Here is a 24,824-nt window from a genome sequence, read left to right as displayed (position 1 = left end):
AACATCAGGATGAAGCAAGTGAAAGATAGGCCACTTAACCTAAATACTTTAAGGCTTAAAGCTAGTTTCATGTCTTGAACAATTACTTACATTCATAAAATAAGACAAATACATGAAACTAATATCTTGTACTTTGTCTTTTTGTTTTTCTTCTCAAATAACATTACTTATCAATGTCTGATTTTCACATTTGGGTCATACTGCCTCAAAATAAATGATAAAACATACTCATACTCATACTGCCCTCAACAATGGCAGCTCCTGCATGCAGAAAATAGTTTCTTATGACAGCCACTCCTCACAAAATAAAAACAAAATATGAATAGTAAGCATTATTCCTTATCTGCAGCTTACGAAAACAGGGCCCATACTATTTTTGACTTTATCAGGAAAAGATATTGACTATGTTACACTTTTTCACAGCTTAATGAATAAAGGAATTACCAATATTTGCCAAAAGCACATACACACAAACACTACGTGAAAGGTGTATAAATAACTATTAATTACTGTATAGCTTATGAGTAACGTCGTCTAGTAACAAAAGGTTTGGCATGTATCCACTTCTGATGTAAGGTAGAAGAAAAAAGATACCAGAACATTTGTCGCCAGTCCAACTTGTATTCAGTAGTCTACAGGTTTTTAAAAGGTGTTCGATATACACCGGATTGCTAATCTAGGCCTTTTCGTCCACTGATGGATACCAATGCAATGCTTTCCGACTAGATTGGCTGCGAACCTTACTCCTCAGCATATGTTGTTAATTGTAAACCATTTGGCCTTTTCTGCCCTTAGTTAGTCTAATCTGATCATAGCTATAAAAGCCTTGTCTGGAGAGTAACCTATACTTGCCTTCGGATGACGCTGAATTCCAATAAACTTCTGCAATAATAGTAATCCATAATTGTACAAGTAGCATAAGCTGTTGTAAAAAGTAAAGTGGAAAAGTTTTACGCTACACAATGCTTGAAAGCTTATAAAGGTATATAACCCCCCCCCCCCCCCAAACATTCACAAACACAAGACAACAGATATCGAGTCAGTTTAGCTTATTGACTTTCTTTTTTCTTTTTTCCTGCGCTCTGTTTCCATGACAACTTGGCTTCTGTGGACAAAGTAACGTATATTCCACTGGGCTCTCTGCTAACAAGAAAGCGTCTCTCTGACAGATGGAAATACGACCCAGGCTCTACTCCACATCCGAACACAATAATGAACAGCAGCACTAACAGCATTAAGAGTTTATTTTTCTTTCTTTTGTAATAATTCTGAAGTAAAATCAATTCAGTTACATGGATTATAGCTTCAATAACCCAAAGTAACTTTATATAAAAAAGCACTCTTGCATTAAAGTAGGTCCTTCCTTAGAATAAAACAGACAAAACCCTCATTATTAATTCATGGTGTCTTGTGCCTGTGTCAGCGCCTGATTAATAATTAAAATTAATCTCATTACTGGAGATATTCATTACAGGATAATTTAATTAAATGATGAATTGGCTCCCAGATGTCAACGTGCGTGCCATCTTTTAAATAATGCTGATGATGACATCGGACTTTTTGGGGTTGCAGTCCAGACTGTGGGATGTGCATTATTTAGCAGCTTCTCCCTTCCTATTAACAAGAAAGGTGACTGCTTGGAAAAGGCCAGCCTTGACACACACTTACCAATACCCAACAATTGGCATCCAGGTGGTCTTGTTTAGTGTCCCTTTTGCTGGACATTATTATAGTTTATTTTGTGAGTTATGTTTTACATTACAGTTACATCAATGAATCTATCTAATTTGATATAATTTTACTTCACATATATTGAAAGGTATTATCTGCCCTGTCACTTTTCTGTTCATTTCTCTCTGTTTGTAAATCACTTGAATGAAGTTGCCTCAACAACATTGAATGTTAAGAAATAATTCAGAAACACACCACCATACTCCAGGAAGAATGCTTCTATATTCCTGTTATTTTCCTATTTTGCAATTGCGCTGCCACCTGCTGACTGCTGATCCATATCTATGGTTATGTAGCAATGAAAAACAAACGGTCTCTGTTGGTGCCAGCAGCTTTACCACCTTAAACTCTGTGAACTCATCAGCTTTCTGATGCTAAATCTGGTTTCTGTTGGAAGTGATATTGGGACCAGTAGGTGGCTCTATTCTCTCTTGACCACAAATTCAAGGATACATGTTACTATAGGACAGTGCTTCCCAATCAGTGTTTCTTGACACACTTGTATGCCATCAGGTATGGAGTTCTAGAAAAGTCACATATGCAAAAAATAAATGAAATACATAAATGAGTATAAACTTCTAACATATTTTAATTAAACAAGTCCCTTCCAAAATTAAACCACTCTGTGTATCAGGACAAGTTCACGCTTTTCAGTGAAAGTAAAGTTTGAAATGGGGTGGGAGGGAGATTAATGTGCCACACTACTTTTTACGGTGAAATTGGTCTGCCTTAGGCATGAAGAGGTCAGACACTGCTGAGGATGGGCTGTCTTCAGGCTGAGATGACTACTTGTCATTAAAGACTGCATGGCACTTCTCACAGTGGTAGTGGAGGGCTTAACCCTGGATACATTTCACATCAGGCTTTCTCAGACCAAAATTTCCTCCTTTCCTAAGTCAGTAATTCCTAAGTAATTTCTCATTCCCTCTCCTTATCTGCTCCTGTTACAAAATATTGTGGGGTTGCTTGATAATCACTACAAATATATCAAACAAATAATGATTAATTGTATTTAAACTTTAAGTTTTAAAAGTATAAAATATGAAGAATCTTTTTAACTTATATATGTGTTTGCTCCTAAAACATTAAACATATCATATGAGTGCAAATCATTGTTTTTCTTCCTTGTACTACATAGCAGTCTGTACTGTATATTACTCCAGAATATTTTTAGAATATTTATTTCACAACAGAACCTTGACAAAGCTGTAATTGGTGTTCATCTATTTCAAGAGGAATTTATGTTTCCCCACAGAGCAGATTTTTTGCACAGAGTGGGATTTCCCTAGTGCTGAGACCACAGAAGGTTAGGCAGTGAGGAACACAGGCGCTGGAAAAACCTGCAATACTTATTAAATCGCCAAGAGAAAGGAGCCGAGGAATAACAGCGCTATTTCTCAATCAGCAACAACTGGACATTGTAGCCCTAACTGCCCCTCACAGAGAGTTATAAAAAAATAACAAAGATTCCAAGAAAAGAGGCCCATGTAAGTACTGAGTACATGTAGTGTTCCTAAAACAAGCTTTTACGTGTTTCAGTTCAGTGAGGAAGCATGATCTACAAGTACAAAAATCAAGGGAAAATAAAAGTCTTGCAAGAAAAACAAAACAAAATTAGGAAAATTAACCACACAGGGGAAAAAAAGAGAAAAGAGAAAAGAAAAGGGAAAATAATGTTCACATTAATCACGTCAGATGTTTGTAATGAAGTTCAACTTTTGCTTGATAAAACATGGGTGTTACCACAGGGTAGGGAATTCAAACTGGAATCAGCTTGATACCATGCCTTTTTTGCAACCTCTAGTAAGAAACTAGGCAGTAAGTACAAGATGATCCAGACCACCCAATCCCAAGCCAGAAAAAATATCCATCATCATCATCATCATCATCATCATCATCATCATCATCCGTTTTAAAGAAGATCTGGCCTCTGTTGATGATACTGGAATACTTGTCAACCATGAGTTTTCCTGAGAGTGATTAATATTCCACAATAATATTAATTGACAGAAATCAATGGAGTGGCTGTCAGGTGATTACACTCCCCCCCAACCCCAACAGACAAACTCTGAAAATGAAGTAGTCCTATAGTTTAAAGATCACAATCAATGAAGATATCTTCATATATTTCAAGATATCTTTACAAATATTTAAGGTATCTTCAGTTTTAAGATATCCCAAAATCATTTTGCGATACATCTAAATTAATTAGAGATATTTTGAAATGAACTGGAGATATATTTAAATAATTTCCAGATATCTTAAAATGTACTTTTAAACGCGATATCTTAATTTTAGTTTTAATTAATTTGAACAGGAAGTCATTTGCAAGGTCTTTGAAAGATTTCAACAGATATCTTGATGTCAATATTGTTGGATTAATTAAAGTTTAATTTTTTTTAAATAAATCTTTCAATTTTTTAAAGAGATCTCTAATTGTTTTAAGATATATTTAATAGATTGGCAGATATCTTTACATCAATTTTAGATATCATTAAAATGGTCCTATTTATCTATTTAAGATTCAGAAATTTAAATCAAGATATCTGTACATTTGTTCTAGAGTAAAAATAAAGCTGTTTGTCACCCTGTTTATGATTTAATCTTCTAAATTTGAAATTAGAACTGAAGACTATATATTCAATTAATTATAATTAAGGGCTCTACGACGTCATTTTTTTATAATATGAACAGATAACGAAAACAGCAAATGTCAAAAGCAGTGTTTGAAATCTCATTCTTACAGTGGCCCATACTTTAAGACTGACTTCACCTTTGCACTTCAAAAGCACATAAAATCCTGTTTTAGATAAAGCCCTTGGCCATATCTACTCTGTCCTTCCACAAATGTCCGTCTTCTCTTGAAAGGGCAGCAATCACAATTCTGAAACACACCAACACACTGTATCAGATAGCGTGTGTAACAAAGAGACTGAATCACCATTCCTTTTCATTAAATGAAACGCAAGTCTGTGATACTGATATGAAAAGGATTTGATGAACCCAGCATCTCACCTAATGACTAACATGTTCATCATGCTAGTTTCAGCTTACATCCTATGGAGGCAAATTTAAATCACCTCATTTGAATATGAGATAAAAGGACCGAGAAGGGCTGCTCTATCAAAAAATTAATATCACTCCTTGACTCTTTGTATTTTGAATCAGATATTTAACTATTCATTTTAATTTCATATCCAGGAATGTCTGCTTATGAGTAGGATTCTCTGACAGTCTGTATCTGTGAGCTCCATTTAAGTGTCACATGTTATATCCTTTAAACATACAGCTACAATGCTCATCTCCATCAAATTTCCCCTTGTTCATTTTATGGTACATTTTTATTTCAAATTAAGTAATAATGATGCTATTTGATTTATACCACACATGTGTCATTAGCTGGTAGAATTTGTAAAAGTGTCTCGTTCTTTGCATTTATAATTATTTGAGGAAAATGAATGACGTCTGTTTTAAATTAAATCTACATCTTATATTGAATTGTTAAATAAACATGTTTGTTGTAATTTACAGGCACGCTCTTGATGCTTCTCTATAATCAGTGTGGAAAGTATATTTTCTGCAAAAAAGAATGATGAAACGGCTCTGTGTTTGTTTGTAAATGAGCAAGACTGCTATCACATATAACCGGGCTAAGAACAGTTTATTGCACTGTCCATTTAAGATTCAGAGCTGTTAAAATATTTGAAAGGCATATTTGAAAGACAAAACTGGTGATTGCATAGTTTTTCTGCTATTCAGAAAGTTATGACATGACACATCCGAACAAACTGAGAGAGTGTACCTCCATGTCTGAACTTGATATCCGCCATTATTTGGTAAGTTTTACATTTTACATTTTTTAAAGTTGCTTATATGATAGACTTGATCTGGAAGAGTGGTATTTATGTTACTGATGCACTATAACAACACATAAAGGCACATACAACTGTGATTTAAACAAATGTGTTGGGGTACCAGTTTATACTGTGCATGTAACAGAATAAAAATGGGTTAATAAAAATCTGTTTGTTTCGGTCAAGTGTAGGTTAAAATTTAGTGACTGGCAGGTGAATTCATACATTTATATTTAAGTCTTTATTAGATCATTTACTTTGAGGTTTAACTTCAATACTGAGTAGTGCTTTTCATTCAACACGTTTCAACATCACAGCTTGCTGAATTGTCATACATTTCCTCTTAGCATCTTTACTTACCTTAACACAGTTGTGTAAATGTTTATACATTTTGGTCACAATCTCAGAAATTGCCAGTGTCTGAATGGGAGGACAATATAAATATAACATAATATTAAGCTATCTACTAGAGCAGCATTTTGGAAGTTTGAAATCATCATCTGATGGCACCCTACAAGTACAGAATATCACAAAATATAATATATCAAAAGACATTCCATGCCAATCCAAATATTACCTAAGGGTGGCATGAAAATTCTAAACAAATTCGACAAATAACGGAACCAAGAAAGACTCTAACAGTTACAGAAGCAGAGAGGGTTTTTTGGCGGGACCCCATTCAAACCAGCCAGTCAGAGCAGAATAACATTTAAGAGAAATTACATATAACAAGCAAGAAAGAGCCACAATTATAATCAGTAAGAACATGTATTGTGGTAGGAAGAAATGAAAATCTTTTTTTTTTATATAGACATATACACCAGTGGTATGTATGTAATCCCCACTACGAAACCTGGAGCAGATCTGTTTTGCTTTTGGGCTGTTTTATATCCTCCGGTCCTAGTGCCCTTGTTAGAATTGAGGGATGGATGGATTCCAAAGTTTACCAAGATATTTTAGCCCAAAAACCTGGTGCCCTCTGGCAGGAAGCTAAAGCTTGCAAATGGATTTTCCAGCAGGATAAAAAATATATCCGCAGCACACATATAATTCATACATAGCACACACCGACGTCTGCAACCAAATGGTTGGGGGAGAATACAATCAAGGTTCTAGTTTCTGCTGCCACAATCTACAGATCTCAATCCAAGGGTACAAACTTAATAAAGTAGTTAAAAGGTTTAAGCTGTGCAAACGGAATGACCTTGAAAGTGTGGTCAAAAAATATGTCCTAAGTATCACCTGAACTAAACTACTGGAGGCAGGTTCTCTATATTGTCGAAGCCTGATAAGGATCAACAAAATACTGAATGCCTAATATGAATGTGAACATTGTATAGTAAGAAATGTCAAATTATTTTTTACATTGATACACATACTAAGGATAGCACTACATTTCACATTTGTATTTATTTATGATGAAAAAGCATTGAATGCACGACTGCATTTTATTTTGTTAAATCAAGTTTTAGTTATAGTTTAACTGTATATCATTGTATATATATATATACATCATTTAAAGCATACAATTTGATACAAATAGAACTGCTCTGTAAATTGCAAGCAAAACATATTTTTTCCTCTCACATAGTTGTGTGCATGTCTTATTAAAATGTTATCATGTCAAACTGATTTGTGATCCTGTATAAATGTTTTTATTTTTTAAATCATACCAATAGAACTAATTAGTCTGTAGAAAAAGGATTATGTTTCCACACAACTAAAATGTGCAAATTATTGCCATGATACTGCCACTAGGGACCCAACCTTTTACAACAAATGCCAAGAGTTTTGTTCACTGATTAACTCAGTAATGGTATTCAGGTTCCACCCTCATCAACACAGGGACACCAGTACTGTACATGCCACAGAAAGTTGTCAGGTTAGTTTCGCTTACCTATCAATCATGGCCAACTCACATGAACCACCATTACCAACAATCACATTAGCACAGGGCTCCTTCCTGTTGCCAAGTAAGCAATGGGTGGTTAAAGAAATACAGAGAACCATTTCCTAAAATATAGTGAGGCTTTTCAAATTAAAACTCCATAGAAAAACCTAACCGGCTCTCCATCAAATGCAATCGCTGTGTAATAACCTGATTACAGTAAACATTTAGTCTGGCTCTTTGAAAGTAAACTGCACCATAATTGAATATAGTACAACAAAAAGCAATTTACGCCTTTTGAGAGTTCACAAACAAATTAAATACATTTTAACAAAATTACTTAAATCAAACCTGCCATTAACTGAATAATGGTCAGAACCTATTCCTTCAGAGGATAAAAATAAATCCTTTATTAAATAAATTGTCCATTATATCTGTATATAAATTATAGTTGGCATAATACAAATGCAGCTTTTATTGAATCTCGCTCATTTCCTTCTTCTCCCTTGTGAAATTAAAGCTTTGTTGAATTCAACATCTTTGCCTAATTTTGGTTCTGGTTTTCCTCATTAGTTTACTAAAATCAAATTGATCTCTCATTTTCATAACCCTGAATTGTGTGGGCATGATTGAAATACTTAAGCTTTTAAAAGCATTTTCTTCATGCAGTCCTTATGGGAATTCCAATGTTGGGTCTACCTCAGACTATCCTTTATTTAAACCCAAATATGGGATAACAAATTCCACCTTCACCTCTCTTATTATATTTGCAACTGAGCAAACAAGACAGGACACAGAGGTGTATCCTCAACTATTGTTGCCTGAATAAATCAAAACATTGACCCATCTGCTGATAGCAAACTATAAATCTGTACTTCATAGCGGTTACATTTATCAATAGAAGAAAGAGGCAACTTCTAAAAAAAAAAAGCCGTCACTGGTATATACAGGTTTAAAGTTTTCTATTAGCGGGTGGGTCGAACTTTTGATTTAATCCCAGCGCAGTTCTGCCTCACTGTCGGCTCTGTACAAATCACTGTGGAGTGATGAGGTATGCCAGACTAAAATAAATCTCCTCCTTGTACCTCACGAGGGAAGGCCAGTTTCTCATTCCCAGTTCCGATTACAATTACCGTGGCCAGGATAAGTAAACCGTGATACTATCTGTAACACATTTTCCTCACCAGAATAAAAAGTAAAATTTATGAGAAATCTGAATAGACAAAACCTGATTCTACTAACAGCATTTTGGGATTGGAGGCAGTTAAGTACACGTTACAGTCCTGAAATATAGATCATAATTATGGGCTTTGATTATTAGGATTGCTCCTCTGGCCCATATTCTAATAAACTGCATAATAACAACAGTTATTAAAAAAACAAAACAACATGTGTATAGTCAAACTGCCAGACATATCCTAGTTAAAGCACCCCAAGCCATGATAACACTGAGCTCATTTTCTGCTAGGAGAGATAATATTGCAGCAAAGTCAAATAATAATGTGAATATCTGGCAAGCATGCTGTATGTCCTACATACTTAGACAGAGAATATTGCAAAAACAGAACAAAAAAGTTACAGTGATCTCTGTTGCCATTTCCTGTCTGTGTATTTAAATCCTACGCCTTTTCTATAAATTGATTTAGCAGTTTCAAGATAAAAGTTTCCCTGCTGGTCCTTTGGTAATCGTATAACACTTGTTCAGCTGACACAATGCCATCCACTCCACTTGTCAGTGAGCTTCAGTCCTTTGTTTTACCAAGTATTGAATTGACCACTGTTGCTGTAAATACATTACAGAGGTTTATCCATTACTTGTAACCTTAATGCATACCACACCATGCAGGTGCATTAAAAGAATGCATGGCTGGCACTTGGTGGGCACAATGTCACTGCAAACAGATAGTGTGAATGTCAATGGTGTACTCTGAACCCAGTGGCAACATAAACAGGGACAGGACAATGGAAGTCTTTGGAAGTGGTCTTTATACTGCATAGCTGAAAAGGAAATACAATTCTTGAAGCTACAACATAATCAAATATATTTGTTCTCTGCATTATGTTATTTGGGTGTTACAATTGCAGGGAAAGACACATCTGGTTGTTATAATGCTTTGTATAACACATATACTCCCCCCCCCCCACACACACACACATAAAGAGGAAACAATGGCTTTTCCATTACATATTTAGAAAAACAAAGTCAAGCTGATGGATACAAGATCCCAACTTATCACATTGTACCTTTTAACGGTCCTGTTTCAATTCCTTAGATGTGCATGTCAAAGTGATGCAGAGGATTAGATAAAGACAGGCACCTAGACAGATGACAGCAGCAGCCACTGACATATTGACAGTTAGAAAGATAAAAGCAGTGCATTAGGAGACGGCAGCACGTCTCCTTGGACTTTACAGATACTAACAATATTTCAGCTTCTTTCCATAAATATCAATGTGGTACACATTTTCACCACAGTTATTATGATGTACTGCTGTCGCAATACTTTGTATTTTGAATACTCGGAATAGGAAAACTACAAACAATGGGCTGCTTGAGTGTAATATTTCAAAAAAAATATTTTCTTTTAAGGATTTCAAGTTTAATTATAGAGTTACACTAACTGTAAAAGTTGTATACTTTATTGTCAGTAGTAAAACATATCTAATTACCACTGAAACTCGTCTTGAATGTAAAACTGAAATCATCAAAAACATCACGCAGTACTTTGAGAGGATGATGCCAATCTAAATGTGTGAATCAAACTGAAAATAAATAAATGCATTCAAAATCATAGCCCACACATACAAACAAAGCCTGTGTATTATTCGTTTCAGAACTTTTCTGTTTACAAAAGATAAGCAGCACAGTTAATATGCAGATTTTGTGTGGCAGTATTAGAAACTGTTTATGATTTAACACAAAATTAGTAATCAGTCTGGGCCTTCTTATATTTAGTTTTGGGCCAGTGTGCAACTTAAAACCTTCCTGCATGTCTCAGTCTGTGGTCCTGGCAGAGAGTCCTGCGACACTCAATGTGGAGCTCTGGGTGCATTCCAGGACCAAAGGAAAAGCTAATGTTTTTTTTCTTCCCCCTTTTCTTTACATTAAAACATTGCACAGTCCCCCCAGGTCATTGAACACCTCCCCCTCCTCCCTCTTTTCACTCCATCCACCTTCCCTGGATTAGTCAAAACACTGGGAACTTCAAACAGCAGCCCTCCCTGGCTCCACTGCCAGTGTAGCTTGTATTGCCCCAGAGAGGCTGGTGTATTTGGCAGCATTCTAGCATTTTTTTTTCTGAGTCTGCAACACTAACAAAGAAAAGATGTGATTTGACAAACAGAATGAGAAAATAAATTCTCCCTCTGAAGAAAAACATGCTTGCAGTTGCTGATGGCTGAAATCTGAACAGCAAGCTTCCAGATACACAGACCAGTTCTATCGTCACTAAACGTAGAAGAATCAAATCTATAATATGAGCTCATGAGTACAGAAAAAGGTTTGAACTGGTTTCTTGAAAGGGAAACGAGCAGAAAAGGAATTGTCTTAGACTAGTGCCCTCACTGTGACAGCCCAAGTGTAGTCTTACTGAGTTTCATCTGTACTCTCAGTTTACAGGTAGGAGGGCCTGAGTGATCACTTCTTGAACCTTTACTCATGGGCAGTGAGGGTGTGTATCAGGTATCAATGCATACAAATGCCTCGTTTCTTTTGAGGTGCATTATTATTGAACTAGTGCGTATTGCATGTACTTTCCTACATATTATCAAACCAAAATAAATATATATATATATATATATATATATATATATATATTTTTTTTTTTTTTTTTTATGGGTGGGGGGTAGGTGCCAGGGGTTGGATAGGGATTCGATCATGCTGTTTCATTAAAATGTGTGTGTTTGAGTTCACATTGAATCCTCGCACGAGGGGTAGGGAGTGAATCTGCCAATGTGCACAATCTGTTACTATGCACAGGTTAATGTGCACATTTTGCAAAAACCTATAGAAGAAATAAGGAAAACATTGATTGCTGATTGATTGAGTGGTTGATTGACAAGAGTTACTCATTGTCTCAACATAGATATAATGAATATATATTTCCTTCATATTTGATTTTATCATATAGAAATCATACCTATGAATGTGATTTCTAAGAAGGTAGTCATGTGGAACATGTGATGGACTGTGATAGATGGAGTTTCATGTCCTGTGTATTTTGATATGTATATATTTGTACCATGGTCTAAGTGTCTGAACAATTTACTATTTCCATATTCGCAAAAATACCTCAATACCTGCAGCTTCAATTTCAATAACTCTCAGATGCAAGCAAGAAAACTGGACACAAATTAAACCTGAGTAAAATCAAATCATGACAGGACAGGACAACAAATCATTGCAGAAATCAAAGGAAGAATAAAATGGGATGGAGTGCATTTGAAAGAAAGCACACTGCTGAAATCTACCCACTTGCCTGAAGAGAAAAGTATTTGATCACTGTATACATGCTTACTTATGGCTGTGAAACCTGGTCAGTTAATGCAAAAATGTTACAGAAACTGTGGACGACACAAAGAAGCATGGAATAACAAGAAGCGATAGAAAAATAAATGAATGGATCCGAGAACAAACCAAAATATAACTGAAAGAGCGAAAATGTTAGAATGGCAATGAGCTGGACACCCCGCAAGAAGAACAGATGGACAAAGGAATATATTGAATGGATACCAAGAGATGAAAAAAGACGACCATGTAGAAGATGGGAAGATGAAATCATAAATGTTGCAGGCGTGACATGGAAAGTAGAACCTGTAGATTGAAGCAAGTGGAAACATGTTGGGTAGGCCTTCATTCAGCAGTGGATCAATATAGGCTGATGGTGATTATGATAATTACATAACATGAGGAAGGAGATTTAAGATGAGATGGAATAGATACAATATATATCAATACATTACTGATAAAGCATCTTAAACATGTGCTGCTGTTGTTACATGGACAGTAATAAGGTATGGTTTTCAGACATACTGTGCAGATTTCAAAAAGCACTTTAAAATACATAGATAAGGATTTTATTTTTTATATTGTTAATGTTTGTGGTTATAATCCGCGTGAGTTGGAAAAGCAGTGATTATAAAGATTTAAAAAGTCTGTAATTGATATCCAATTTACAGCTGTACTGCAGCTGCTTTACATATAACAAAAAAGAGTCATTATAATGTGGAGTCAGATCATGAGCACTAGAAACAGAAAGTGTAAGAGACAAGTGCTCAGGTGAGTGTTTGTGAACTATGCAAGGAAACATTATTGCATTTGTGATGCAAAGAATGAAACTTGGAAATATCATTACTTGTGCAGTACAAGAGGTTTGTTATTATTTATCTCTGTTCAGAATGATGTGAGTAGCCTCATTAGAACCATGCTGTCTTCTATTAATATAACCCTTAATAATCCTTTAAACTATTTTTAAGTATTTCAAAATATTTATTTGCTTGGGATATTTTAATCTTCCATTAGCATCACGAACCTACACAATTGCAGCAGTTTATAGTTTATATACGCAAACTGATACAACATAATTGTTAAAGGAATACAAAAATGCTTATAATTACTATCTTCACAGTTAAAACACAATAGTTTTTTAACAAAATGCAGCTGGAATATATTTTAAAAGTCTTCTAAAAATTTTAGATTGATGAACGCTGAAAGTCTAGAAATTAAACAATAATCCTCACACCATCAGTTAAACAAGTATTCCTATCATCCACAATAAGTCAATAATTCACTCATTTGCTGATATATAAGAAAAAAGTAATGTTGTTAATTGCATTTTTTTTAAACATAATTATCAAATAATTGGTTATTTCAAAACTAACCAAAATCTTGAGTTACAACAGGTAGGTTTCAATATGGGTCACAAATCCAGACAGGCCCATAGCCTTAAATAGGCTGGAGCTTACATTACAACAGACACAGATACAACATGTGTAGTCCAAATGTGAAAAATACAAAACAATAAAATTACTGTAAACAAAGATCTTATAAGAATTTTCCATGTTGTAAAATGTAAAGCGCAAAGGATTGGTGTCTTTGATCTTCCTCAAACTGCTGTATACTTATTTTAAGTTCCTCATATCAAAGCTAAATTTACCATCACTTGTCACCATCATTTGCAGAGTTTTATTTGCTTTCACCTTTATAATTCTTTCCGGCTCTTCGTAAAACACGAAGCTGTGTGCCTCCACTCTATAGTACACCATTCTGTCTATGTGAAGCTGCACTTTGCAGTGCTGTGTGCACTGTGCTGTATGAGAAGTGTCTGTCTCATCATACGTGAAAAGGCTCAATTGTACATATAAATTGTAACAAAAAAGTAAACAACATCAATAAATCGTCATTAGCATCAGGTACAACTTTCTCAGCATTTATTTTAATGAACTACTAGGACAAGTCAAGTAACAATAACAAAAATAAACCACTGAAAAACAGGCACAATTCTTTATCCATACGACCAGCTAACTTACAAGACGTTTCTGTGATCAGAGCAACTATATAAAACAGTTTACCCTGTTTACAAAGCTGTACAGTAGCTGAAAGTAATAATTTAATAACTTGGAATATACATATAAATTAAAAAACACTTTCCATAAATTCAATAGGTAAAAATAAAACACAAATCAATTTTGACCATACACATACATATAAAACGGACTCAATCAATTAAACCCTTTCCTCAAGGTTTTCGGGATTTACAATGCTTACTTTATCATGTTACAAAGGACAGATATGTGCATATGTATCTAATGATTGAACTGAAAAAATAAACAAATGTGCACAAATGTGTCCACTGCACTTACCGTGTTTACATTCAGGCCACAGAATTAAAATATTTAGCCAAGCCAGAAGCAGCTTGCACTCATATCTTATTACATCTTAACAGCATTAAAAACAACATATTTAATAGTCCTTGCCCTACTTAAGACCATTGTTACTTTCTAGGTTGGCATGACTAAGACTAAAAATCTATGCCGTTATATAAAACATGGCTCCGGGATGAAATTACACCTGTTCTTCGCGAATGTCTTTGAAACTCGAAACTAGTGAGTTAGCAGCCAAATTATTTTCTTAACAATACAGGCTGATCTTTAAACAAACAAAAATGGGTCTATAATACTGGGGTGTCTGTAAACTAGCAAATATTCAGGCCACTGCTTTATTCTTTTCAAAACAAGCATCACATGATCACAGTAAGAGCCTAATTCTTATGGCTGCAAATATACTTTTGGTGATTAAGACCTTCATTGAAAGCAAACACCTACTACTGTATTATTATTATTATTATTATTATTATTATTATTATTATTTGTCTAATATATTTAATATTGTAATACAACACAAAAGGGCTTTAGGTAAAAAAACTAATATTTGTTTGATTCTTTATAATAGTTTTCAGACACACAAATGCATTAAATATGTTGAAAGAGTGGGTTCTCAAATTTATATCTGCAAACACATGAGGAGTTTGGTTAACAGGAGAAAATAAGAATCCCAAGTAATATACTATTAAGACTAGAAGGCCCCTACAATAAAAGGAAAATTACATTATTTGTATTCATAGTCTGTCTAAAAATATTATTGTTATTGTTACTTTCAGTATCACAATCTCAGCATTTATTGAGGGCAACAATTTCACCTAAGAAATTACTACAGGTTCCATTTGGAGAAAATACATCAACTTCACTTTACTACAAAATAATTATTAAACATGAAAAATATAAATAAAACACAGGGAAATGTATAAAAATGTCCCTGTAAACCCTGACATTGCCATGTGGCTACTGTGCAAAAGCTTTTCAAACCACATCTGCTTCATATTATGGCCACTGTTACACCGACTTTGCCCACAAAACACTTTGAAGCGTGGGTGGCCTTCAGACCAAAACAAAGACTACAGTGCTGTTAGAGTCCATTCTCGACCATGTTTTCTACTGTTTTCTCCTGTATAGTATCAGCAAGAAGTGATGCTTTCTTGGTGTGATATTTTGCATTTAAATAGCTCTTAAAGTCATGCTTCAATGCACCCATTTCCCATAGATTACATTAGGTAAGCAGAAACATTGTGTTTAATTGAAATTTATCACATTAAATTGTACAAGTGAATTTAGGTATTTCAAATATTTTGCAACGAAGTTCATTCTGTTGAATTTCGGACTACAACACGAAGTACAACACCAAAACATTGCTTTTCCACAAACTATTAAATATCAAAACATTGCTTTTCCACATTTAATTACTAGAGCAAGTGTATTTTATAATCTATGCACTCAGTTTAAAATACCCCCATGTTTTCTTGACTGCATCCTGTTCAATTGTATGTATTAATAATTCCATTTCAAACTGCATGAGGCATAGAACTTGATTAAGGTTCCAAAGGTGTGTTAATAATATATAAAATGTATATATAATGAATTTGATTTTACAAATCTCAGTTTGGAACAGTACATTTTTATTTCATGTGATTTGCGAATTGGATACACAGTGATAATTAACACAGAAAACAAATAGAGTTTTTACTCACCGATTGTTCATTGAGATCTTGTGAGCTTTCCATGGGGCTTCTGATGCTAATGGCTTCGATTGTGATCCACTCAAATATCTACAACAATGCAAAGATAATTCCCATCAACAGCTGGGCAAGACATAGATGGTGCTTCCGTGGAATGTTTAACATTGTTATTTTAATTTCACAAACAATATCAGCATTGCTTAACAAGTTTCCACCTTACACACACGTTTTTAAAAACAACTGTATAAACAACATTATGCACAACAGGTTAATATAAATAACAACTTAGACAAGAACCACAAGAAACACTTTCAACATGTTTAATTTGAAGCCAAGAAAACTCAAGAAAAATAAAAAAAAAGGTTATTCAGTTACCTGTGCATAGTTTTTCTCTGAGGCCAGGGTACACTCTTTCAGGATTATGTGAAACAGGCAATGCATGCTGCCTGCTTTGAGAATGTGCAATATTATCAACATGCAGTGTTTCTTATGACTTCTAATTAGCTCATTACAGTGCTGTACCCGGTACAGAGTGGAGGCTGACAAGTATGAATATGGAGACAAACTATGCCTGATACATGTACACATGTATCAGCTGCAAATTAAATATATTTAGAGATGAAAGTAAAAAATAAGTTGTGAATATAAATTGCTTTATGGTAACTTAGATTTTTCTCTAAACAGTCAAATTAATCCTACAGTGAGGGAAAAATGTATTTGATCCCCTGCTGATTTTGTACGTTTGCCCACTGACAAAGAAAGGATCAGTCTATAATTTCAATGGTAGGTGTATTTTAACAGTGAGAGACAGAAAAACAACAACAAAATCCAGTAAAATGCATTTAAAATTGATTTGCATGTTAATGAGTGAAATAAGTATTTGATCCCCTATCAATCAGCAAGATTTCTGGCTCCCAGGTGTCTTTTATACAGGTAACGAGCTGAGATTAGGAGCACTCTCTTAAAGGGAGTGCTCCTAATCTCAGCTCGTTACCTGTATAAAAGACACCTGTCCACAGAAGCAATCAATCAATCAGATTCCAAACTCTCCACCATGGCCAAGACCAAAGAGCTGTCCAAGGATGTCAGAGACAAGATTGTAGACCTACACAAGGCTGGAATGGGCTACAAGACCATCGCCAAGCAGCTTGGTGAGAAGGTGATAACAGTTGGTGTGATTATTCGCAAATGGAAGAAACACAAAATAAATCAGTCTCCCTCGGTCTGGGGCTCCATGCAAGATCTCACCTCGTGGAGTTTCAATGATCATGAGAACAGTGAGGAATCAGCCCAGAACTACACGGGAGGATCTTGATAATGATCTCAGGGCAGCTGGGACCATAGTCACCAAGAAAACAATTGGTAACACACTATGCCTTGATGGACTGAAATCCTGCAGTGCCCACAAGGTCCCCCTGCTCAAGAACACGCATGTACAGGCCCGTCTGAAGTTTGCCAATGAACATCTGAATGATTCAGAGGAGAACTGGGTCAAAGTGTTGTGGTCAGATGAGACCAAAATCGAGCTCTTTGGCATCAACTCAACTCGCCGTGTTTGGAGGAGGAGGAATGACCCCAAGAACACCATCCCCACCGTCAAACATGGAGGTGGAAACATGATGCTTTGGGGGTGTTTTTCTGCTAAGGGGACAGGACAACTGCACCGCATCAAAGGGACGATGGACGGGGCCATGTACCGTCAAATCTTGGGTGAAAACCTCCTTCCCTCAGCCAGGGCATTGAAAATGGGTCGTGGATGGGTATTCCAGCATGACAATGACCCAAAACACACAGCCAAGGCAACAAAGGAGTGGCTCAAGAAGAAGCACATTAAGCTCCTGGAGTGGCCTAGCCAGTCTCCAGACCTTAATCCCATAGAAAATCTGCGGAGGGAGCTGAAGGTTCGAGTTGCCAAACGTCAGCCTTGAAACCTTAATGACTTGGAGAAGATCTGCAAAGAGGAGTGGGACAAAATCCCTCCTGAGATGTGTGCAAACCTGGTGGCCAACTACAAGAAACGTCTGACCTCTGTGATTGCCAACAAGGGTTTTGCCACCAAGTACTAAGTCGAAGGGGTCAAATACTTATTTCCCTCATTAACATGCAAATCAATTTATAACTTTTTTGAAATGCGTTTTTCTGGATTTTTTTGTTGTTATTCTGTCTCTCACTGTTAAAATACACCTACCATTAAAATTATAGACTGATCATTTCTTTGTCAGTGGGCAAACGTACAAGATCAGCAGCGGATCAAATACTTTTTTCCCCCACTGTATGTGAGTTTTGCTGCAGTTTTACCAATGTTTTACACCATCTTCCTTTGACTTCAACATGTCTTCATTGGGCTTTACTACACTGGACCATAGGAATACCATGATATACCACAATACATGTTCCTCAGGCATGTTTACTATAGTACAGCATGGTTTATCATGGTGCCCTATATGAATTTGACGGTACATGGCCCCGTCCATCGTCCCTTTGATGCGGTGCAGTTGTCCTGTCCCCTTAGCAGAAAAACACCCCCAAAGCATAATGTTTCCACCTCCATGTTTGACGGTGGGGATGGTGTTCTTGGGGTCATTCCTCCTCCTCCAAACACGGTGAGTTGAGTTGATGCCAAAGAGCTCGATTTTGGTCTCATCTGACCACAACACTTTCACACAGTTCTACTCTGAATCATTCAGATGTTCATTGGCAAACTTCAGATGGGCCTGTACATGTGCTTTCTTGAGCTGGGGGACCTTGCAGGCGCTGCAGGATTTCAGTCCTTCACGGCGTAGTGTGTTACCAATTGTTTTCTTGGTGACTATGGTCTCAGCTGCCTTGAGATCATTAACAAGATCCTCCCGTGTAGTTCTGGGCTGATTCCTCACTGTTCTCATGATCATTGAAACTCCACGAGGTGAGATCTTGCATGGAGCCCCAGACCGAGGGAGACTGACAGTTATTTTGTGTTTCTTCCATTTGCGAATAATCGCACCAACTGTTGTCACCTTCTCACCAAGCTGCTTGGCGATGGTCTTGTAGCCCATTCCAGCCTTGTGTAGGTCCACAATCTTGTCCCTGACATCCTTGGACAGCTCTTTGGTCTTGGCCATGGTGGAGAGTTTGGAATCTGATTGTTTGATTGCTTCTGTGGACAGGTGTCTTTTATACAGGTAACGAGCTGAGATTAGGAGCACTACCTTTAAGAGAGTGCTCCTAATCTCAGCTCGTTACCTGTATAAAAGACACCTGGGAGCCAGAAATCTTGCTGATTGATAGGGGATCAAATACTTATTTCACTCATTAACATGGATTTTTTTGTTGTTATTCTGTCTCTCACTGTTAAAATACACCTACCATTAAAATTATAGACTGATCATTTCTTTGTCAGTGGGCAAACGTACAAAATCAGCAGGGGATCAAATACTTTTTTCCCTCACTGTATATACAGCATAAGAAATCCACTGTTAGGATTCTCCCACTAGCAGTAGCAGGAGCAGTAGAGAGGCCTTGGTGTTTGGTAACCAACAGAAACAAAACCTTGACATTTATGGAAAAAATAAAGCTTGACACAGCAAGCAGAAGCTTTATGATTGTGATTTTCTTTTACCAATTCCAAAAGAACATTAATCACCAGATCTTCCCCACAGCCAAGGGGCTGCACCAACAAGAATGGGGAGGTGGGAACTGGGGGGTACAGGATATGCAATGAGTCAATGACAAAACAGCTAGTTATGGTCAAGCAAGTTGATACATCCCTATTTGCGATCTACAAATGTCCCTCTTAGATGCTTTGAATGAACAAAACAAATTGTATATATAATAGTCTTATATAGTATATATAATATGTATAGCATATTATATGTTAAAACTCATAATTTGAGCATTCAGATCCCTTGGTATAATTACTATAGGAATTTTGCATCTTTTTTATTTATGTTTTACTGTGTTTTTTTCAGATTTACAGTGAAATCTAAGGGTTCAATTCAACATGCCTTCACTGTGCGTTATTACATGAGACTATGGGCATACCATGGTATACCATGATAAATATTTATGGCATGTTTACTGTGTAGTTTGTTCATGGTAGAGTGTACTAAAGGCATGTTAAAACCACAGGAAATCGCATTACAACTATGGAACAACCATATTAAAACAATGTAAAAAGTGACAAATTCTTATTGTAAGTTTACCATGGTAAACATACATAAAGGTGTCAATCAATAAACTTGGAAAGCTCAAGATCTCAGCATACATCTCTGAATAACTCTTAATTGAATGTATGTAGGCTACTAATGCTAAATGTGTGAACTAGGAATCATACTATTTCCCCAAACAGTTCAGAAAGTCTTAAATGCATATAGAGAATGCATGCACACATCATTTAAGTCTGAATTTGGGTTAAATTATATCTTGATCATTAAACCAACATTATGAATGTAGCTGTAAAAAACATAAATCTGTACTGCAAAGCAAATTATAATCATACTATGCTTTTTGTTTGTTGTTTGTTTGGTGTATTGTATTGTTTCTGTATTCTAGAGAAGATCTCCAGAATACATATTATTAAAATCAGACTTAGGAAATCAGACATGATTAATAGATTATCCCAAGTAGTCTGTAACCTATTCACAGGATATTCACTGTATAGGAATTCTTCTTATTTGTCTTCTTCATTTTCGTCTTCTCCTCCTCCTCCTCCTCCTCATTATTATTATTTATACTACTACTAATAATAATACACAGAAGAAGATTAATGTATTTTAACAATTAATACTTCACGACTATTTTTAAGTACTGGTTTCATTATTTGTCTCAATGGACATCTATGATGCTGTAACTTGCATTCATTAGGTAGCCTACATCTCATAAATGTGTATTTATTTATGTATTTATTTATTTATTTGCTATTGATATGTGTTCAAAAATTAATTACTAGGGTTGTGGTAAATAACCATGAGAATTACCAACATCAACATTGTTTTAATCTCCAATTAATATTACCACCAGTGGAAGCAAAGGGAGGTTACTGTCAGAGAAATTAGTCTTACTGGCACTTACTCCAATAGTAACCACATATAAAACTAGAGGCAGTGTTGTAAACCTTGCCAAAAACTGAATGTCTTTTTACATTAATTCCAATATAGAGGCTGAGTAACTATTTTTTTTCATCAAGAATATCTTCTTCTTCTTGGAATGCAAACCAAACAAAACCTTTTCTTTTTTTTACTTTCTATCACTTTCAATTTTCCTAACACATTTGCCCATGACAGCAGACTAATTATATGCTAAAATAATTTCCAAAATAACACTCTTCATTGTAAACAAGCTCCTATACTTTATTACTATTGCCATCAAAACATTTCAAGCATTTACTACCATTGCAAAACCTAAACTTAGAGTTTAAGTACTCTAGCAGCCTATGAAATGAGAACAGCTGCTAGAACTATGCAAAATAAATACATTCTATTCTTGAAACTCTAAGAACAGCACTTTTTTAATACACTCATTTGCTATCTCAGTAAAATAAATATTCACAATCTAGGCTAACTCTCTCTTCTTAGTGAAGTACGTTTCCTAAATGAAATGCACGTATATATTATTAATAGCATTAATACTTGTTCTACATGTTTACTATTTAAAAAATAACTTCAAACTGAATGGAATGGAATACATCACGTGGATTTTGTTTTCTCCCAAATACAAGTAATGTATGAATCAAATATGAAATAAATAAACATACAATAGAATCAAACTATTACAACTTGCCAAATAATAACTAAATAGCACCTTTACATGTATATACATACACACACACACATACACACACACACACATTATTTATGTTTTATTTAACAACTCTGCGCAGAATATTTACTATAGGTTAGGAAACATGTTTCTCAGCTTTCTCAGCACTACACAAAACACTCATATACTGATGTGTCCAATTAACTGCGTTCAGGAAATGCATTGTATAAGTGCATTTTAATATGCAGCTTTCTTTTGATTGTATTTTGGTTTCATAGTTTTTTGTATTTGTATTATTGAAAGTAATTCGTTAACTGATGGGTTTGTAAATATAAAATTAATGTTAGATTTAAGTTCATGAACCACTAACTAGCAAAACTACAAACTCACAGTGTGATGGAAGCTCTCATCACTTTATGTTTTATTTTTTATTGCATACAAAGCGCCACATACGTCACAAGGAGATCAAATACAGCAATACAACTTTTATATTAAACGCATTTAGACGTTTAGGACATCAAAATTATTTATATATTTAAAAATGGTTACTCTAGTTAGTAGTTACTGTATATCCAGTAGTTTGGTGAATGCTGTACAAATATGATTAGTTTAGTATACAAACATGTTATGGTATTGTAGTACTGCGACAATGTGTGTGTCTGCGAGTTTCGCGACTTGACACAATATCGCCGTGTGGCTTCCCTCAAAACCCGGAGTGTTGTGAAGAAATAAACTGTTAACTTTGAGTCCTTAATGTGAAATCCAACCTGTATGTTTTCTTAGGTATCAGATTTTCGAAGTGTCTGTAATGACAGCAAGAAAGACAGGCTAATAGCCAAGAGCCCATTGGGGTTGAACGGAGGGATCTTAGTGTCAGGGAAAGAATCTGGTTTCCTCCTAACATATCAAATATAAACACAAACTACACGTGGATGTGGGTGAGACTCCAAACAAGCCTCCCATTTTAATGTAAAACCCACCCAAACAAACAAACACACGCCTGTGCTGAGATGTGCAGGACACAATTCATATTGCCTAGTACTGACACTTCCAGTATATGCTGCGTGTGCATGCTATTCTGTTCTGTAGTGTAGACAAAATAAAAACAACAATAATAATTTAAAAAGTGAATATTAATTATTATGTATGTATGTATGCATGCATGCATGTATGAGGTCAAATAATATTAATCAAAAATAATACACAACTGCAGGATGAACTGGCACTGCCCGGGTACTGACCCACCGAAAGCAGGTACCTGCACACAGCCCTGCCTACACGCTGCCTGGTACTTGTGATGCGGCAGACTTCACTCTCGCCCTTAAACTGAAGATACACTAGTTTCATGGTCTCAGTCATTTTACTTTCTCAGCAGGCTTTGCTCTGAACTCCGATGAAGATGCACACATTTGCACATATTTCCAACCCTTCACAATGAACACGATATCAATTTCAATGCAGTTGCAATGCAAAGCAAGTACCTACCGGTATAGATCCTCCAGTGAGAAACGGGCTATTTCAGTCTTTCCTTCATATATTTTCTCCGTTACTTTGTGTACCCAAAAGCATTTGCAACAACAAAGCTGCTCGTTATTATTATTATTATTATTATTATTATTATTATTATTATTATTATTATTATTATGAATACTATGTTGTCAATTTAGCAAGTGCTATGTCTCCGGTACTCCGGTACTTAAATAACGTTAATATTCAAGTAATACAAAAGCAAATAAAAAAACAACGACGACGACAACCAAAAATAAGAATAAAAACAAGCTCGCATACGTATTTTGCAAATGTTGTCGCTGCTCCTTAAAAGTTCGCCAGTATAAAAGTTTGTCAAAATACGGTATTTCACCCCTCAGTTCATTACTGAAGCCCTGTCGCAGCAGCAAGTTCAGTCACAGACCCAGGCGCATGCGCGGCAGCTGCCATGTGGATCCTACTTGGCAGGAACTCAAAACATGAAGTGGGATACAGCAGAGAAGGGCTGGGGATTCCAAAATTAATTTCTTATTAATAGTTGAGCATGAATGACCTGCCGAGCGGGCTCTGATGATTTTGTTCTAATTCTAATTCAATCAAAACAATATTACCTGTACAGAAATATCCACACACATTGAGCTAATACATGGAAGATGCAGCAACATGACCCTGCAAGACTAAAACGATTACTGACCATGGAAGATGTGCTGTATTTGAAAAGACTATGGAATTACCATAACAGTTAGTATTTGATATTGCCATTGTTGTAACACATAGGATAATCTGCCCACCTATATATTAAAGTAATAAGATGACCTATGTTTGCTTACAAATCAGCATTGTCCAAAAGCTGAAAGCAGAGCATAAAACATCCTATTCATTTTTTTTTCTACAATCAATACAAGAAAAGTTAAAAGTGAGAGGAGGTCATCTGGTAAGGACATCCTCAAATGAGTTCGATAATTGGATCAGTATTAACAACATACATCCATTCCTCTCCCTATAAAACTGATTTCTACCTTTGTTCCTAAATAAACTTCATCTCCAGATTTGCCCTGCAGTCCTGGTTTGCTTGCTGAGAGAGCTTGAAGTAGTGGGGGTTGTTCCAGGCCAACCTCAAACTTTTCAGTCATGTAATTAATGTAGTCATTCTTTCAGCCTACTCAACAGCAGTAAGGTGCATTACAATGTCCCAGTACATTAATCAGTGCACAGTTCTGGTTCGAAGAAAGTTGACTGGTACTTTTTTTTCCAATCGCTTTTTAGGACATGTGTTCTCATTATATTAAGCATAGCAAACAAAATCTCATTATTAAAAAGACAGTGACAATAAAATAAAGAATAAACATAACAACAAAATTATATATAAAAATACATGCAGGAAAATAGTGAATATCTGGTTTCACAATGTAATTTCAGAATGACAGAATGAGAAACGGGATATAATTTGGGGTTAGAAAAAGAAAAACAGAATATTTGCAGCAAAGTGTTCGCTTTACATGTCAATTGGCAAAAATTCCAGCTGCTGAAACACAGCCTGGTTAGCATTGCATTTCA

General features: G+C 35.6%; 1 protein-coding gene across 9 annotated transcripts in view; it reads right to left on the bottom strand.

Moving 5' to 3' along the window:
• Positions 1 to 23,673, bottom strand: part of eya4 (EYA transcriptional coactivator and phosphatase 4) — an 80,225-nt gene extending 56,552 nt beyond the window's left edge. For all 9 annotated transcript variants that reach the window (XM_066700220.1, XM_066700211.1, XM_066700233.1 and 6 more), the window contains exons 1-2: positions 23,265 to 23,673; positions 16,056 to 16,133 (exon numbers count right to left, since the gene is read on the bottom strand). In XM_066700220.1, the coding sequence (XP_066556317.1) occupies positions 16,056 to 16,088 (33 nt within the window). In that variant the 5' untranslated portion in view covers positions 16,089 to 16,133; positions 23,265 to 23,673. The remainder of the gene's footprint in view (positions 1 to 16,055; positions 16,134 to 23,264) is intronic.
• Between the last annotated feature and the right edge of the window lie 1,151 nt (positions 23,674 to 24,824).

The sequence above is a fragment of the Amia ocellicauda genome, chromosome 1 (assembly GCF_036373705.1).
Source record: "Amia ocellicauda isolate fAmiCal2 chromosome 1, fAmiCal2.hap1, whole genome shotgun sequence".
In the NCBI taxonomy this organism is placed as follows: domain Eukaryota; kingdom Metazoa; phylum Chordata; class Actinopteri; order Amiiformes; family Amiidae; genus Amia; species Amia ocellicauda.
The sequence above is the reverse complement of the archived record's forward strand: the minus strand, read 5'-3'. Positions and strand labels throughout refer to the sequence as shown.